Source organism: Dromiciops gliroides, chromosome 1, assembly GCF_019393635.1.
Source record: "Dromiciops gliroides isolate mDroGli1 chromosome 1, mDroGli1.pri, whole genome shotgun sequence".
Classification (NCBI taxonomy): Eukaryota; Metazoa; Chordata; class Mammalia; order Microbiotheria; family Microbiotheriidae; genus Dromiciops; species Dromiciops gliroides.
This window is the reverse complement of record NC_057861.1, coordinates 667,758,989-667,778,599: the sequence shown is the minus strand read 5'-3', so window position 1 is coordinate 667,778,599 and position 19,611 is coordinate 667,758,989. Positions and strand designations below refer to the sequence as shown.

At 36.3% G+C, this 19,611-nt stretch overlaps 1 protein-coding gene across 4 annotated transcripts in view; it reads right to left on the bottom strand.

The window, feature by feature from the left end:
* SMARCC1 (SWI/SNF related, matrix associated, actin dependent regulator of chromatin subfamily c member 1) overlaps positions 1–19,611 on the bottom strand; it is a 173,503-nt gene that overhangs the window by 123,898 nt on the left and 29,994 nt on the right. For all 4 annotated transcript variants that reach the window (XM_043963478.1, XM_043963485.1, XM_043963471.1 and 1 more), the window contains exons 4-5: positions 7,423–7,504; positions 6,288–6,380 (exon numbers count right to left, since the gene is read on the bottom strand). In XM_043963478.1, the coding sequence (XP_043819413.1) occupies positions 6,288–6,380; positions 7,423–7,504 (175 nt within the window). The remainder of the gene's footprint in view (positions 1–6,287; positions 6,381–7,422; positions 7,505–19,611) is intronic.

Sequence of the window (19,611 nt, the reverse complement as noted above, 5' to 3'; positions counted from 1 at the left end):
ATAATAAGACACTTGGATAATAATTTATTTTCATCAGATGCTAAATAACAACAGTAATGGTAAATAAAGAGAGGAAAATAAATTATTAATTAAGAATATACCAAATATGTGGCAGTGATACTTTCTTTAGTCAAAATAGGGAAAACACACTCTATGTTTTTAGGAACATTGCTGTGCATTGTTTACCAAAATGGGAAGTAGGTAAGTCAAAATAAAGAATAACAGACAACTTGGGCATTTAACATTTTAAATGGAAACTAAGAGAAATCTTAAATGAAAAAACCAATAGGAATAGAGTCACAGGATTCAGGGAGAAGAAGGAATAGGTTTTTCCAAGTCAGAGAAGGAAAAATGCTGTGTAGCCTTCATGCAGATTAAAGTCAAAACAGTATTATAATATATGTTTCCTGTTATAATGGAAAAAACAGTTTGTCTGTTATCAGAGGGCCTGGATTTAAATACCCACAATGCTAGTTTACTAGATGTGTGATCTAACTTAAATCTCTGGGTCCATTTCTAGAAGATAAGGAAGCTGAACTAAATTAACCTTTCATGCTTATTCCAGGTCTATGTTCTTGGATAGACCTGAAAGAAAAGAGGTTGCCCATGACTGAGGAATGGCCAAGCAACAATAAACATAAATGGAAAGGAATATATGCTCATGCCATAAGGAAGGTCCAACATAAAGATTTCAGTAAAAATATCGAAAGTTGATTGGGACTAATGTAGTAAGACAATCCAAAACAAAAGAACAATTTACATGACAATCAAAATAATATCAAATAGGGATTCTTAACCTAAGGTCTATGTATAGATTTCAGGGGGGTTCCTGAATTTCACCTTTGCTTTTTATATTTTAACAACCATTTACAAATAATTGGTTTCTTTTGTAGTCATACTTATTTTATTTTATGAGTTTAAAAACTATTATTCCAAGGTGGAGTCCACAGGACAGTCCCCAGACTGTCAAAGTGGCCCATGACACAAAAAAAGTTAAGAACCCTCTATATAAAGGACAACTACAGTAAAAGACTTCTACTGCTTGATGCAATAATCAGTCAAAGAAATGAGAGGGAGCAAAGAGAAAGAATGCAGCAAAGCATTTATTTTCAGACATGATCAAAGTGTTGATGTTTTGTTTCATTGCACTTGTTACAAGGAAGGGAGAACAATGCCAATGGGAAGAGGCAAGTGATGTTTAAATAAAGACAAGAACACCAAAAAACATTTAAAGAGAAATCAATTCTACAATTTTCCTCCTAACTAATGCTATATATGCTAAGACCAACACAAGTTTTCACCATTTCATCATTACTTGGAAGTTGCTGCCACTTGAACACTTTGCAAAAACAGAGGGTTAAATAAATGCAAAGTGGATGATTTTGATTACATTAAATTAAAAAATTTTTGTACAAACAGAAGCAATGCATCCAAAATTAGAAGGGAGGCAGAAAGCTGGGAAACAATTTTTGAGGCCAGTACTTCTGATAAAGGCCTCATCTCTAAAATATATAGGGAACTAAATCAAATTTATAAGAACCCAAGTCATTCCCCAATTGAGAAATGGTCAAAGGATATGAACAGGCAGTTTTCTGATGAAGAAACCAAAGCTATCTATTCCCATATGAAAAAATGCTCTAAATCTCTAATGATTAGAGAGATGCAAATTAAAACAACTCTGAGGTACCACCTGACACCTATCAGATTGGCTAAAATGACAAAAAAGGAAAATAATAAATGTTGGAGAAGCTGTGGGAAAATTGGAACACTAATTCATTGTTGGTGGAGCTGTGAACTGATCCAACCATTCTGGAGAGCAATTTGGAATTATGCCCAAAGGGCGATAAAGCTGTGCATACCCTTTGACCCAGCAATTCCACTTTTAGGTCTTTTTCCCAAAGAGATCATGGAAGGGGGAAAAAGGACCCACATGTACAAAAATATTTATAGCTGCTCTTTATGTGGGGGCAAGGAATTGGAAGTTGAGGGGGTGCCCATCAATTGGGGAATGGCTGGACAAGTTGTGGTATATGAATACAATGGAATACTACTGTGCTGTAAGAAATGATGAGCAGGAGGAGTTCAGAGAAACCTGGAGGGTCTTGCATGGGCTAATGATGAGTGAGATGAGCAGAACCAGAAGAACACTGTACACAGTAACATCAACAATGAGTGTTGATCTACTGTGATGGACTATATTCTTCTCACCAATGCAATGGCACAGAAGAGTTCCAGGGAACTTGTGATGGAAGAGGATCTCCAAATCCAGGAAAAAAAAAAAAGAACTGTGGAGTATAGATGCTAAATGAACCATACTATTTCTTTTGTTTTTGATGCTGTTGTTTTTTTTCTATTTTGAGGTTTTCCATCATTGCTCTGATTTTTTTTCTCTTATAACATGACTAATACAGAAATAGGATTAATGTTATTATGTGTGTGTGTGTGTGTGTATATATATATATATATATATATATATATATATATATATATATATATATATAAAACCTATATCAGATTACCTGCTGTCTAGGGGAGGGGGGAGGGAGGGAGAAAAATCTGAAATTGTAAAGCTTGTATAAACAAAGGTTGAGAACTATCTTTATATGTAACAGAAAAAAAAATACTTTATTAATCAAAAAAATATATTATGACCAAAAAAAAAAATTAGCTTTGAAGTTTGTGAAATTCTTGCATTAACTCAGTAACAAAATATAAACAAACCAACCTATAGTAAGCAAGCCTTCTAAAGCATGAGGCAATAAGGCATCCAATACAAGTAGAAGTAAAAAATAGCACCTATGCTATTATGGGTAAATAAAGATGTAAAAAAATAAATTTTACAACTGTGATAGACTTGATTATTCTCAGCAATACAAAGGTACAAGATAGTTCCAAAAGGACTCTCCAAATCCAGAAAAAAAAAAAAAACTATGGAATATGGATGCAGATTGAACCATACTATTTCTTTTGTTTTTGGTGCTGTTATTTTCCTTTTTGCTCTGATTCTTCTTTTACAGCAATACTAATGCAGAAATATGTTTAATGTGATTGTACATATATAACCTTTATCAGATTACTTGCTGTCTTGTGGTTGGGAGAGGGAGGGAGAAAATGTTGAAACTCGAAATCTTATAAAAACAATTGTTGAAAACTATCTCTACAAGAAATGGAAAATAATAAAATACTGTTATAATTGTTTAAAAAATAAAAGAAATTTTAAAATTCAAAAGCAATGTTACAGCAACTTTTTTTCATATATTCAGTTCCATAGCTCTTAATGTTCACCATGTATTCAAATATGATTTGTAACTTTACCCAAAGTTGCACGGGTCATTTAGTTACAGCATAGGATGAGTTAGAGCTCTTGGTGTGGTTAAATTGCCAATTTAAGTACTAACTAACCTGAATAGAGAAACAATCAAGTAAAGAAGGTTGTGACAAAACTATATATAAAGGATAAAACTTACTTTTCAACTTAAAAACACTCAGGATATTTTTACAGAAAACATATTCCAAATTGAAAGCTTAAACCATAGTTTAAACAGCATTTTCTCTTTCAGGATAGCAGCAGTTCTTTCAGAAAATTAGTAGTTTAAGAAAACTAAAAAACCAGTTTTAAGAAAACAAGAGCTACAGCAATACAATAATCAGACAATTCTGAAGAGATTATGATGAAAAATGTGACACATTTCCAGAAAAAGAACTGAATTTGAATGCAGATGGAAGCATACTTTTTTTCTTTTTTTTGGCGGGGCAATGGGGGTTAAGTGACTTGCCCAGAGTCACACAGCCAGTATGTGTCAAGTGTCTGAGGCTGGATCTGAACTCAGGTCCTCCTGAACCCAGGGCCGGTGCTCCATCCACTGTGCCACCCAGCTGCCCCCTGGAAGCATACTTTTAAAATTTTTTCTGCAGGGTTTTTTCACCTGTGCTTTCTTTCACAACACGACTAACAGGGAAAACTTTTGCATGACTACACAAGTATAACCTATGTCAAATTGCTTGCCTTTTCAATGAAGGGGAAGGAGAGAGAAAAAATTTGAAAATCAAAAATTTTTAATACACAAATGTTAAAATCTGTTGTAATTGGAGAAAAAAATATTAAATTAAAACACACACACACACACACACACACACTTAGGGGCAGCAAGGTGACGTAGTGGATAAAGCACCAGCCCTGGATTCAGGAGGACCTGAGTTCCAATCCGGCCTCAGACACTGGACACTAGCTATATGACCCCGGGCAAGTCACTTAACCCTCATTGCCCCACCAAAAAACCAAAAAAAACCCCAAACACACAAGAAAAGCAGAGCCACTCACTCAAGAAGTACTTGCCCAAACTAAGTTCTACACCAAAAAACCAGACTCCTTAGGACTCCTGGTCAAACAATTTACCTCTAATGATTTTAAGGCAGGATCTGAAAATTCCTTGGTATGAGGTTATATTATGATTTGTTCGTTACAGTATCATCATAGGGGGCAGTTAGGTGACGCAGTGGATAAAGCACTGGCCCTGGATTCAGAAGTACCTGAGTTCAAATCTGGCCTCAGACACTTGACACTTATTAGCTGTGTGACCCTGGGCAAGTTACTTAACCCCCAGTGCCCCACAAAAAACCCAAAACAAACCAAAACAAAAAAACCAATATGATCATAGTAGCCAATGCTATACTCTTACTTCAAATTTCAGTAGTGCGGTTCATTTTTTTCCTGCTAAAATTCATTCTTGGTTTACTATCACTGTAACATGAAGAAATCCACAATAGTGCACATGGCCATTCAGTGTGGGTAGCAATGTTAACATGCCTAGGGACACCATAGGTTTCAGAGCTGCAACTATAGTGACTGCTAAAATGAGGCTAGAAAGTAATAAACAGATTAAGGGAGCCATTGGCTAACAGGGCCAATCTGCCTACTGAAAAGTCTAACAAAACAGATAAATTTAACAATAATTATTCTGCTTATTCTCAACTTTGGCATTTACAATGCTTATGCTTCCTCAACCTAACAAGGTAGAGAGGAGTAAAAGGTTTTGTAGAAGACCAAAGGAGATCTAGTTATCAAATATAATCTTCTATCAATGATATCCAAAATTCCTTCTTAAAACTTGTGCATGAGCGCATGCGTGTGCACAAACACACACAAACACACACCCCTCTAAGAAGGCACACTGTCCAGCTTTAGTATTCAAGAAGGAAAAGTGCTATGTCCATTTTATAGATAGGACAGTTGAGACACACAGGCTCCTTGAACCTTGGTGTACAGTTCTTTCTCCTATAGCAAGCTGCCTCTCTTAGTTCTAAGATTTGACAATTCAGATAATGGAGAAAAAGTAGGAAAGGAAACACTGGTGAGAATAGGAATGAATTTGTCTTAAAATGAAAATGTGAGCTCAAATTAAAAACACTATTATAAATCTATTTTCAAATTATAACTTAAAAAAAAAACATGTACTTTTGAGTCTCCTTTGCACAGAAATCTTAATCTCCTAGGAAACATCCTAGGATGAGGAAAAATATAAAATAACAAAATGCCCTGTGGATCTGGTTTTGAATAAAGATACTGTGGTTATTCCTCAGCCCAAAACACTCATGACTCATGTGGAGGCTCAGGGCACTAGTCTGCAAATTTGAAGCTGATGTTTTATTTTACAATTCCAAGTACTCCTTCCTCTATAGTAAAAGTATCCACCCCCAAGTACTGTTTTTAGGAGACATATCTTTTGGAACACATTGGCAAAGGTCAATTTAAGGGTCAAAGAAAACTGAAGTTCCTTACACTATCTGAAAAAGAAACTCACAAGTTTGCTTCTAGATAACATTTGATACTCTACAACTATTCTATTATCTAGGTCAGATCATATGTTATTAGATGCCTTAATAATTAATACTAACAGAACTTAATAATTTCCACAGCTCCAGGAGAAAGTAACCCAGAGTAAATGAAAGACACCAGCACTAATAACCTTTGTGAAGATAAAATACTAAGAGACTGATATGAATGGAGAAAACTCTGTTGGTGTAAGAGATCTTGAGCACTTCACATTTTCTTTTTTCTTTTCTTTTTTTTTTTTAGTGAGGCAATTAGGGTTAAGTGACTTGCCCAGGGTCACACAGCTAGTAAGTGTTAAGTGTCTGAGGCCGGATTTGAACTCAGGTCCTCCCGACTCCAAGGCCTGTGCTAGCACTTCACATTTTAACACAGACACCTACACAAACAAGGTCATGGAATTGACTTGTGAAACTTATTAGATATACTACTCAAAAGTTCTGGACCAATCTTCTACCTGATGTCGTTTGACAATGTCCTTCAGTTTGTTAGCCAACTTCAGTTCAATGTCTGGAATGAGGTAGATGTTAGGTCTGCTCAGACAGTTGTTCTAAAAAAGAGAAAAGAAATCGAAATTTTTTTGTTTAATGATACATAACAATCTAACTATGTATTGAACATCAAATTCCAAAATTAATCCAAGGAACATACATAGGTGTGTTCATGAGTAGAGAATAAATATATTCAGATTTTTTAAAATGTTATTCAAAAAGAAAGGTTATCCCAATGTCATTATGTTGTCACATACATAAGGAAAAAGGACCACATAGAAAAGTGTTGATCAAAGTTTGTTATTCCACTTCTAATTGTAGGAAAAAACAGAAATTTAAGAATTGATTTAGGTCTCCCTAATACAAATATTAAAAACAAAAACAAAAAGCAGCCAGACTCCTCTTGAACAAGAAAAAAGGGAAATAAATACACTAAGAAAAAGCAGTAGAGTATATTGAGAATATTTCTCCCCAGTTGGGACCTCCAAGTTCCTTTGGTTTTGGGAACAACTTCCACCAAGGCATATTGGCAACTATTCTATAATATATAGTCTTAGAGAATCACCTAGAGCACTGAGAAAAATAAAATGACTTGCCTAGGGTCACAAAACCAGTTTATGTATACTAGAACCCAGGCCTTTCAAAATCTGTGGCTGGTTCCCCACACATTATGCCATTCTGCATCTCCTACTAATAATACATCTTAATCTTCAATGTACTGAAAATTTTATACTAAAATTTGTCTTTCCACTAAATAAAATTATTCATTTATTTGTTAAACAACTAGCATAGTAGACAATACTAAGTATAATAAATATAAAGATTACTGGCTATGGCAAACTCAATATTAAAAGAAAATATTATGTAATCAAGGACAGAGTATAAGGATGCATAAAATTCAAGTAAGGAAAAGTTTGTGTGCAGCTAATGAATATGGGTTTTATAATTATCCCACCATAATTTGACAATTATAATCTCTAATTAAACTTTCATACTTTTAGTTTCTTCCAGGAAAACCCAAATCTTGGAATTGTAACATAAAAGCATGGTTAGGGAACATTTAGGTTTTAACCTAACTTGAAGATTTAATGAATATCTTGCCTGAACTAGTGTTTTTTCAATGTTCATAAACATCTCCACATTGCGATCCATTCGGGAAGGATTCTGAAGGTCAAACCTTCTCCTGAAAATGAAAAAAATAATTATTAATAAAATGACATTTAAAAAAACATCCCAAAGAAATCATAAACTATTTCCCTGCCACTAAAAATTTTACCAATACATTTACATGTACATTTTACCATTACATGTACTAAAATTTTACATTTTCATATTTCAAGGAAATAGGCATACTAAATTAATGTTTGATTATAAAACCATTAAAATTAAATGTTAACTGCATGAATTCAAGTTTTCCCTTTTTTCCCAACTACTTCCTGAATCTGAAAGCCATTAAAAATTCACAGAGAGAGAATAGGCAGTTTTCTGAAGAAATCAAAGCTACTACCATATGAAAAAATGCTCTAAATCACTATTGATTAGAGAGATGCAAATTAAAACAACTCTGAGGTACCACTTAACACCCATCACATTGGCTAAAATGACAAAAAGGAAAATAATAAATGTTGGAGAAGCTGTGGAAAAATTGGAACACTTATGAATTGTTGGTGGAGCTGTGAACTGATCCAACCATTCTGGAGAGCAATTTGGAATTATGCCCAAAGGGCTAGGTGGCTGTGCATACCCAGCAGTACCACTTTAAGGTCTTTTTCCCAAGATCACAAAAAAGGGAAAAGAATCTACATGTTCAAAAATATTTATAGCTGCTCTTTGTGTGGTAGCAAGAAACTGGAAATTGAGGAGTTGGGGAATGGATTAACAAGTTGTGCTCTATGAATGTAATGGAATACTACTGTGCTGTAAGAAACAATGAGCAGGCAGATTTGAGAGAAACCTGGAAGGACTTGCATGAACTGATGCTGAGTGAGATGAACAGAACCAGGAGAACATTGTACACAGAATCATCAATATTATGTGTTAATCAATTATGATAGATTTGATTCTTCTCAGCAATACAAAGGTACAAGAAAGTTCCAGGGGACTCATGATGGAAAAGGCTCTCCAAAGCAAAAAAAAAAGAAAAAGAAAAAGAAAGGAAAAAAAAAGAACTGTGGAATATGGATACTCACTGAACCATACTATTTCTTTTGTTTTTTGTGCTACTGTTTTTCTGTTTTGAAGTTTTTCCTTATTGCTCTGATTCTTCTTATAGCATGACTGATGCAGAAATATGTTTAATGTTGTTATGTATGTATATGCGTGTGTGTGTGTATATGTATATATGTATATGTGTGTGTATATATATATATACATATATATATATATACACCTATATCAGATTGCCTGCTATCTAAGGGAGGGAGGGAGGGAGGGGAAAAGGAGGGAGAAAAATTTGAAACTGGAAATCTTATATAAATAAATGCTGAAAACTATCTCTACATATAACTGGAAAATAATAAAATAGTCTTATTTTTAAAAAATTAAAGAAATATTTACTATTATCTCTTCAAAGAAAAATCTGCTAAATAAAAGCTAAAACTGTTTTTTGCTTTATTGATAGGAATTTAAAATAATTTGACAAAGGAAATGCACAACAGAAGTTATATTTTCTTACATCAGAATTGCATTTCATGTGTGGAGGTAGGCTTTAAAGTCAGCATAGAAGAGAAAAATGCAAATGCTCTCAAATCTACAGTACACCATATTTAAAAGACTGATTTTTATTTTTGTTTTGTTTTGGGGTTGTTGTTTTTCTGCGGGGCAATGAGGGTTAAGTGACTTGCCACGGGTCACATAGCTAGTAAGTGTCTGAGGCCAAATTTGAACTCAGGTCCTCCTAAATCTATGGCTGGTGCTTTATCCACTGTGCCACCTAGCAGCCCCCAGGAAGATCTTTTTAAAAGAAAGTACTGTTTATCAGATAGCAAACAGATCTGAGATGTTGCTATGTAAATAACTGAATTTTATTTTTCACCAAACTATGCCATGAGACAAGCAGGAATCAGGTCTACTCATACAAAAGGAAACAAAATGTAGAGTTATTTAGTGGGAAAATTAATGAGTTAGGGACAAAAATACCATAGAAACAGATTCACTTAAATATGATTATATTGGGGTCTTCAAAACTGCCACAGTATTGTTCCTGATTTACCATGGAATAAAACAGTCACAAAGACGTCAAAGGGAACACAACAAGGCCCTTCTAGCTAACCAGGAAAGCAAGGAAGGGCAACTAAGACTACCATTCTCATTAGTTTTATCAGTCTAAACAAAATGAATAGACTCTAAGTATAGTGAAAACTCTAGACAGGAAGCAAAAGAAGAAACAGACAGATGCACAACTCCCATCTAATAGTTTATCTGTTGATATGGAATAGTTGCTGGAACATTTCAAATGGTTATTTTTCTTTTTATTTGGGGGAAATCGACTTGAATTCTTTGCATTGATGTATTTACTTAAACATATAACCTGATTATCCAAGCTTTTTTAGTTATATCATTAAGGAAGACTAGCACTTCTTTCTACATTACTCTATATCTGCTGTTCTTACATAATTTTTCCCGTTTTGCTCATTTCATTCTGTGTCAGTTCATACCAGCAACAATTCTCTGAAATCAACGCCTGTCATTTCTTTTAGTGTAAGAATGTTTCATTATATCCATATACCACAATTTAAAATATTAGCTGCCATGAAGTCAACATAAATAAGAACTTTCCTTTTTATTATCTCCCCAAATCAGAATAAGGGCTCCTTGTGTGTCTAAAAGGTTTTGGTTTTTTTTATTTGTATCTACACATAGCACAGTGCTTGGCACATATTAAGTGCTTAATAAATCTTTCCAGACACACATACAAAAATATTTATAGCAACTCTTTTCGTGGTAGAAAAGAATTAGAAATTGAGGGGATGCCCATCAATTGGTGAATGGCTAAACAAGTTATGGTATATGAATATAATGGAATACTACTATGCTATAATAAATAATGAGCAGGCAGACTTAACTGGGCTGATGCCAAGTAAAGTGAACAGGACCAGGAGAACATTGTACACAGTAACGGCAATATTGTGCGATGATCAACTGTGATATACTAGGTCTTCTCAGCAATACAATGAACCAAGACAATTTTTAAAAACTCATCATGGTAAATTCTCTCTATACCCAGAAAAAGTACCTATGGATTCTGAATGCTGATTGAAACATAATATTTTCACTTTTGTTGTTGTTTTTTGCTTTTTCTTTCTTGTGGCTTTTCTCTTTTGTTCTGTCTTCTTTCACAAAATGACTAATGGGGAAATATGTTTAACATGATTCTACATATCAGATTGGAACTCAGTGGATTTAGGCTAGAAATCAGGAATACCTGAGTTCAAAGCCACCCTAAGACACTTAATACTAACTACCTGTGTGACCCTAGGAAAGTCACTTAATCTTGATTGTCTTGCAACCACCCCCCCCAAAACCCCCATGGTCAAAAAATGAATGCTGAAATCTTTACATGTAATTGGGGAAAAAACACACCATTAAGCAAAAATAAATAAATATATGGATGAACAAATAAAGAAATGAATGGAGCAAGCCTTTTCCATTCCATTCAACCTCAGTTTCACCATCTTTAAGATAATGCTATTCCATCTACCTTGATAAAATACTACAGCTGCAGCATTAGCAATTAGCATGTCTCTCTCATCCTTTAGCTGGTTATGAAACAATTCTCTCCTGCCTGCCAAATGCCTGCTCAACATCTCCAACTTATCCTTTTCCTTACACTGGTAGCCCACTTAAACTTCCCTATTTCTGTTGAAAGTACCACCATTGCTCTAGTCACCAAGGTTCACAGGCTTGGATCCATGCTAGAATTCCCCTTCTTTTTTAACCCCCCCCTCCATATTTAATCACTGTCATAGCTGTTCATTTTACCTTTATAACACCTCTCATATCTGTACCTTTATATGGCTACCTAATCTTATTTCAGACTCTCATCACTTCTGGTGATTCCTTTTAACTGATTTCCCTGCTACTTCCTGCTTCAAAGGACTGTAATGAATTATCCACAAAGGGGTCAAAATAATCTATTTTCCTAAGTAGAGTCAACCTCTGTCACTCAAAAGCCTTTTGGTGGTCCCCTATTCTCTCTTCTTCTTGTTTGTCCTTCATTCCGAAAGAGGACCATGACATGGATGATGTGATGACTTGCACTCAATTTGATTTAAGTGAGAGAGGGTTGTACAAGGTCCCCAACCTCACTCTTTCCTCCAAAGCCATCTGAGTCCAGTTGCAACTCTAAGCATAAAATAAAAAATTCTGAGCTTGTCACTTATGGTTCTACAAAATAGGCCTCCCACCCCACTTTGAACTCAGATTACTTCCTTTCATGCACTTGGAGCCAAACTTACTACTAGCAGTTTCCTATATTAAAAATTGTATTTCAGGGGCAGCTAGGTGGTGCAGTAGATAAAGCACTGGCCTTGGATTTCAGGAGGACCTGAGTTCAAATCCAGCCTCAGATACTAGCTGTGTGACCCTCAGCAAGTCACTTAACCCTCATTGACCGGCAAAATAAATAAATAAATGAATGAAAAGAAATTTTTTTGAATTTGCATTTTAAAAATGCTCTTACACATTCCCATCAAGAAGGCCCCCAAAGCTAACTCATTTATCTTCTTTACCCCTCAAAATCCTTATTTCCTCCAAAACTCTATCCAGTAAAACTTCTTCCATGAAGTCTTTACTCATCTCCCTAGGTGCTCTCTACCAATTTGAACATATATGATATTCTCCTCAGATCCCTAATGACAGGAATTAAATTTTTTTTTTACATTAACGCCAATGCTCTCAATACTTGCACATATTCAACACTCAATAAATGTCTGTTGAAGTGGACTACCTAAACATAAGCCGTACTGTACAATTAGAGACAACATAAAAGAACAATTCACCAACTCCTGGGTCTATGCAGACAAAACTGGTAAAATATACCATTAAGGATCTGGGGTCTAACTACTTTGGCAATTCAGGGCTTCACTAACCAAAATAATTCTATAATGTGCCTATTTACCCCTACCCTTAGGGCTTCCTTGGTCCCTTTTACTTTGATTCAAAGCCCTGGGTTATTCTCAGCTCCCTAATCTCTAACCTTAAATAGTTCCTTCACACAAGACAGAAGACTATGTCCTTATCAGCCTAGTGTTCTAGTGGGTCTATGTGAATTAAAGTAGAAAGGTAAAGGCAAAATTTTGTGCACTACCATGGAAGACTCAAATTTCATCTTCTTTGAATACACCGTATCTAATAAGAACTGAAGATCCAGGTAGGGAGAAAATTACAAACCATGCCATTCTCTCTGTTCTCTCCTCACATAACCTGGAACCATACTTCTTTCTGATTTTTCCTTTATTATTTTCTGAGTGATCTGGGAGCAACAGCTAAAAAAAAATTTTAAAGGAAATAATATCCACTTTTAACTTAATCTGAGTAGAATTCATAAAAGAGATGAACTTTTAATGGGAGATTTACTGAAAGTTGACTTACAGGAAGATTTTTTAAAAATAAGAAAAGGTGGGGCAGCTAGGTGGCAAAGTGGATAGAGCACCAGCCCTGGAGTCAGGAGGACCTGAGTTCAAATCCAGCCTCAGACTTGATACTTACTAGCTGTGTGACCGTGGGCAAGTCACTGAACCCTTGTTGCCCCACCAAAAAAAAGCAAAAAATTTTTAAAATTAAAAAAAACAACTCCAACTTTTAGATATAAAGGTAGACCATACAGGTTTTTAATGTTGACTATACTATAAAATACAATCCATTATAATCATTCCTTTTATTGAACTCAGATAATACAGCACAAGGGGTAAAGAACTGGCCTTGGAGGAAAAAAACTGTGCTGAAGTCTGGCCTCTGTCACATACTAGTTGTATGATCCTGGACATGTCACTTAATCTCAATTTGCAAATGCTGATCTGCATTGTGAAAGTTTCCTCACTGGGCTCCTTATACAAACGAAAAAAGTCACAGGTTTGGTCCTTCTACTGTCACCACCCCACCAAATATATACAAATGATCTTTAAAATAAGTAATATATATTATGTATTATACAATTTACATATTATATCACTGTTACTTAGAGTATATTACTGCTGTATTAATATAACATGATGTTTTTAATAGTATATTACTTACATATGTTACTAATTTTAAAAAACACATATATATGTGTAATATAGCTATCTTTGTTAAAAAGGAAGGTTTGGGGGGCAGCTAGATGGTGCAGTGGATAGAGCACCGGCCTTGGAGTCAGGAGAACCTGAGTTCAAATCCGGCATCAGACACTTAACACTTATTGTGTGACCTTGGCAAGTCACTTAACCCCAATTGCCTCACTTAAAAAAAAAAGGGGGGGAAGGTTTGGGGCAGCTAGGTGGCACAGTGGATAGAGCACCGGCCCTGGATTCAGGAGGACCTGAGTTCAAATCCAGCCTCAGACTCTTGACACTTACTAGCTGTGTGACCCTGGGCAAGTCACTTAACCACAACTGCCTCACCCCAAAAAAAAAAAAAAAAAAAGGAAGGTTTGCTGAGTTGGGGTAAGGGAATATTTAGAAATGAATGTGATACAAAAGCAAAAGGCATTAAAACTTTAAAAATAAAAGGAGTTAAGTACACACAACAGTACAAGCTTTGAAATAACTGAACTGAACTTTATTCAGAAGCAGATAGCAAGTAGATCAGTTTTGAAGAGACAAATTATGATTGAAACAAAGGTGAAAAAAATTAACAGTGGAATTTTAACATAACAAAGAAAAACTGGCAACAAAGACACTATTGAAAAGAAGTGAGATGAACAGGGCCCAAAGTTTTTCAATTCGTTCCAAAAATGTTAATAAAAATGACTATTTACATGCAATGCAGTATTCTGGTTACAAATTTAGGAAACGGCACGATCCCTTCCCATAAAAAAGAGATGAAGCCATGTGTACAACTATCTATCATATAAATCACTAAGTGTCATTTCAGTGATTCAAAATATGGAACAACCAAGAAACAATCACTCCCAAGTGGCAAGATTAGGGTACAGTATTCTGTAGAAAGGTGTATTTAACTTACGACTGAAGTACTAAGTTTTCACAGGTAAAAATGAAGGGATAAGCATTCCAGGTAGGAAAAAAATAAGCTAAGGCCTTCAGAAAGGAAAACTCAGTGTATCTACATGTATGTGTGTTTAGGCGACACAAAGTTCTGAGGATTTTCCAAATGAGAGGGCTTAAATTGGAAAGTTAATGTGAGCACCATTCATCAAACATATAGTAAGAGCCTACAAAGTGTTAAGAAGATGCAGAACAAAAAGCCATTACAACCTTGCCATTTAGGAGATTACATTCTACTGAAAGAATACAATGTATAGGTAGATAAATAAATACAAAATCTATCTAATCGTTTTCTTCTCCTGAAGAGGTTGCTCAAGAGCTGCAACTTCCATGGCTTTGTGCAGCAGAAGAATAAAAAGAATGGACTCCAGGAATATGGTGCCAAGAGAGATGCCTCCAGTCTCACCATGTGGTCAGATTTCCATTCTTCTGCCTACCGCAGTAGCTGATAGCACATATGCCCTTGCCACGGCCTCTTGCCAAAACCCAGAAATCTGGCCACTCTCCACTCAAGGCCACTGACCCATGCGACTCTCTCTGTTTGTAACCTAAGACAGTCACCACACAGGATACCCAGGTCTATGTCCAGTTCTGGATCTCTACACAAAGCAAACTAAAAGAAAATAGGCAAAGCCTATACATATCAAGTATGTGTCACTCTTCATTCTTCCACAAAGAAAAAGGAAAAAATAAAATAAAAATAAAGATTCCGGGCAGCTAGGTCGTGCAGTAGATAGAACCCCGGCCCTGGATTCAGGAGGACCTGGGTTCAAATGTGGCCTTAGACCCTTGACACTTACAAGCTGTGTGACCCTAGGCAAGTCACTTAACCCCAACTGCCTCACCAAAAAAAATTTTTTTAAAGATTCCCAATAGTCCATAAATAATCAACATAATTTCCCCCTTTTCAGGGAGTCACATCTTCCATTTTCCTCCCATCCTAAAGTCTCCAGGCCATAGCCTGCAATCCAAATCCTGTGGTTTAGACTCTGGAAGGGACTGTTACCTGGAAAGATAAGGAGTAAAAGGTTTGGATAGGCTTAGATTGAAACTCACTTTAAAAGTCAAGTTATGAGTGGGTGGCTAGGTGGCACAGTGGATAAAGCACCAGCCCTGGATTGAGGAGTAGTACCTGGGTTCAAATCAAATCCGGCCTCAGACACTTGACACTTACTAGCTCTGTGACCCTGAGAAAGTCACTTAACCCCCATTACCCCATAAAACCAAAACAAAACAAACAAAAAAAGTCAAGCTATGCTCATAGAAAGGGGAAAAAAATGTTTTCTCATCACAGAAATTGAGGATTTTCAAGAAAAAAAACAAGAAATTACAACCACAATCAGTGACATAATTGGGGATAAATTCCATGCAAACTTAAACACACACACACACACAAACAAACAAAAAGGAAAGGAGTTTGCTATTTTAAGAAACCCTTTTCAGAATCAGCTGGTCAGTGTTCTTATGAACCTATGAAATGTGAGTTCTACAATGTCAAGAAGAGATAACAGTATAGTAAATAAAGGCCCAGGGATGCGTATCTCCCTTTGTCATGCCTTTGTAAATTTTCTGGCCCAATAACTAAAATAATAAAATAACTAAAAGCTCTAGGAAAATAACCACATATTAAGTATAGCCACAAAAATTATCAGATTTTTTATAAGATATTAACAAAAACCAGGAATAAGTAAAAAATCCATTCAAAAAAACTACAAAATATATAAAATAGCTGAGTAGTCTACTGAAACATATTCAGGATTTACTTTTTTTTTTTTTTAGTGAGGCTTGCCCAGGGTCACACAGCTAGTAAGTGTTAAGTGTCTGAGGCTGGATTTGAACTCAGGTACTCCTGATTCCAGGGCCCGTGCTCTATCCACTGCGCCACCTAGAAGCCCCCAGGCTTATTAACTACAAAACACTTTACAGAAATAAAATAAAAGGAATCATTAAAGAGCTATTCACTGATAACAGTTAGTTTGACTGGGCCTAAAATTGAGAATACTATTAAACTGACTTATTATGGATCTGAATACTTTGAAGAACTAGATAAAATAATTTTTTTAAAAATGTTTGCATCAGGGTGGTGACAGTGTCAGAGAAGATAAAGTACAGGAGAGATTATGAAGATATAATGGGGGGAGGCGGAGCCAAGATGGCAGAGAGGAAGCAGCAAGCTGCCTGTGCTCTCCTTCTGTTCCCTCAAAAAGAACATTAAATCAAGCCTCTGGATGGATTCTGAAACTACAGAACCTGCAAAGGGACAGAGAGACACAGTCTTCCAACCAGAGATAATTTAGAAGACTTCAGGAAAAGGTCGGTCTGACTCAGGCAAAAGGGAGGCCCAGCTGGGCAGCAGCCCTGCGCCGAGGGGGTGGGGAAAGTCAGCAGGAGCTGCGGGCCACAGCCGAACAACTGAGGCCCCTGGAACCTGGCTCAAAAATCTGGTGGCCAAGAAGGACAGTGGAAAAACCTACCTGCACCAGCCGGGAGGGAGGGCTGTAGGGCCACGAACGGGACAGGCGCCTGGCTGAGCGCACTCAGACAGAAAGTGCAGGGGGTCGAACTGCACACACTATAAAGGCCTCAGAGTAAAAAGCCGGTCACACAGCACCTATACCCCTGCACAAAAAGCCAAAAACAGGGACCCTGGTGCCCCAGAGCAGACCTCAACTTAAAAAATAAACAAGCTGCAATAATGAATAAGAAGCAAAAAAGAGCCCTCTCCATTGAGAGCTTCTGTATCAATAGGGAAGAAGCCAACACAAACTCAGATGAGGACAATAGCCTCAAATTGCCTACATGTGATGCCTCATGAGGGAAGGTGAATTGGTCTCAAGAACAAAAAGCCTTCCTGGAAGAGCTCAAAAAGGATTTTAAATCTCAATTGAGAGAGGTAGAAGAAAAAATAGGGAGAGAAATGAAAGCAAAACAAGAAAACTATGAAAAAAGAATCAGCAGCTTGGAAAAGGAAGCACATAATTTCACTGAAGAAAACACTGCCTTAAAAAATTCACTTGGCCAAATGGAAAAGAAAGGTGCATAATCTCACTGAAGAAAACAATGCCTTAAAAATTAAAATGGGACAGTTGGAAGTTAAGGAATCCATGAGACACCAGGAATCAGTCAAGCAGAATCAAAAGAATGAAAAAATAGAAGAAAACGTGAAATACCTCATTGGAAAGACAACTGATCTGGAAAACAGATCTAAGAGAGACAATCTGAGAATCATTGAACTGCCTGAAAGCCATGACCAGAAAAAGAATCTAGACACCATATTCCAGGAAATTATTAAGGAGAACTGCCCTGATATCACAGAATCAGAGGATAAAATCATCATTGAAAGAATCCACCGATCACCTTCTGAAAGAGACCCCAAAAGGAAAAGTCCAAGGAATACTGTAGCCAAATTCCAGAATTATCAGGTGAAGGAGAAAATACTCCAAGCAGCCAGAAAGAAGCAATTTAAATATCACGGAGCCACAGTCAGGACTGCTCAGGACCTGGCAGCTTCAACATGAAAGGACCGCAAGGCTTGGATATTCCAGAAGGCAAAGGAGCTTGGATTGCAGCCAAGAATCTATATTACCCAGCAAAACTGAGCATTCTCTTTCAGGGGAAAAGATGGACATTTAATGACATTGGGGACTTTCAATCTTTCCTTATGAAAAGACCAGAACTGAATAGAAAATTCCATCTTAACATACAAGACTCAAGAGAAGTTTAAAAAGGTAAACGGGGGGGGGGGGGTTGTTACTCAATTAGGTTAAACTGTTTATATCCCTAAACAGGAAGATAATACTCATAATTCTTAAGAACTGTAAATGTATTTGGGCAGAGAGAAGGAGTTTACACAGAGGGTATAAATATAAATTGTCTTTGATGTGATGATAAAAAAAAATTATTAAGGGGTTAAAAAGGGAGTCTATGGGGAGGTGGAATGGGATGAATTATATCATATGAAGAGGTGAAAAAAACCCCAATTAAAATAGAGGGAAAGAAAGGAGGGGTGAACATTGCTTCAACCCTACTCTCATTAGATTTGATTCAAAGAGGGAATAACATATACGTTCATTGGGATAAAGAAACTTAGCTCATTCTTTAGGGAAGCAAAAGGGGAAGGGAAAGGGGGTGACTGATAGAAGGCAATGAGGGGTTAAGTTACTTGCTCAGGGTCACACAGCTAGTAAGTGTCAAGTGTCTGAGGCAGGATTTGAACTCAGGTACTCCTGAATTCAAGAGCCAGTGCTCTATCCACTGTGCTACTTAGCCGCCCCCCTTCTATCTTTCCCAACAGATTACCATCTTTATCATGCCCACTCTCTCTAATATTCTATCTCTTATTTATCTAGTGGCTCCTAATCTGTTGCCTATGTCAATCACTATCTCCTCATGGAATCTTTCTTTTCTTCAGGTTTTCATGACACTGCTCTCTCTACTCTTCAATGTCCTTTCTTCATCTTAATGTCCAGTGTGTCCTCAAAGACTCTATCCTAAAGCCTCTTCTCTTTTCCATCTATACTGTCACTCTTTTCCATCTATACTGTCACTCTTTTCCATCTATACTATCACTTGGTAATATCAGCTTTCATGACTTCACTTGTCATATTAATGAAGAGGATTCCCAGATTTCTATATCCACTTTGATCCAGCAATATCACTGCTAGGTTTATATCCCAAAGACATCCCCAAAAAGTAAAAAAAGACCTATTCGTACAAAAATATTTATAGTAGCTCTTTTTGTGGTGGCTAAGAATGGGAATGCCCATCAAATGGGGAATGGCTAAACAAGCTATAATATATGATGGTGATAGAATATTATTGTGCTACAAGAAATGACAAGCAGGATGATTTCAGAAAGGCCTAGAAAGACTTGTTTGAACTGATGTATAGTGAAGTGAGCAGAACCAAGAGAACATTGTGCACAAAAAAAAGCAATACTGTTCGATGAAGAACTGCAAATGACTTGACTATTCTCAAAAATACAATGATCCAAAGACAATCCCAAAGGACTACTGATACTAATGGAACAAAATGAAGCATGCTGTTTTTCATTTTCTTTCCTATTAATCAAGTTTTCTTGTACAAAATG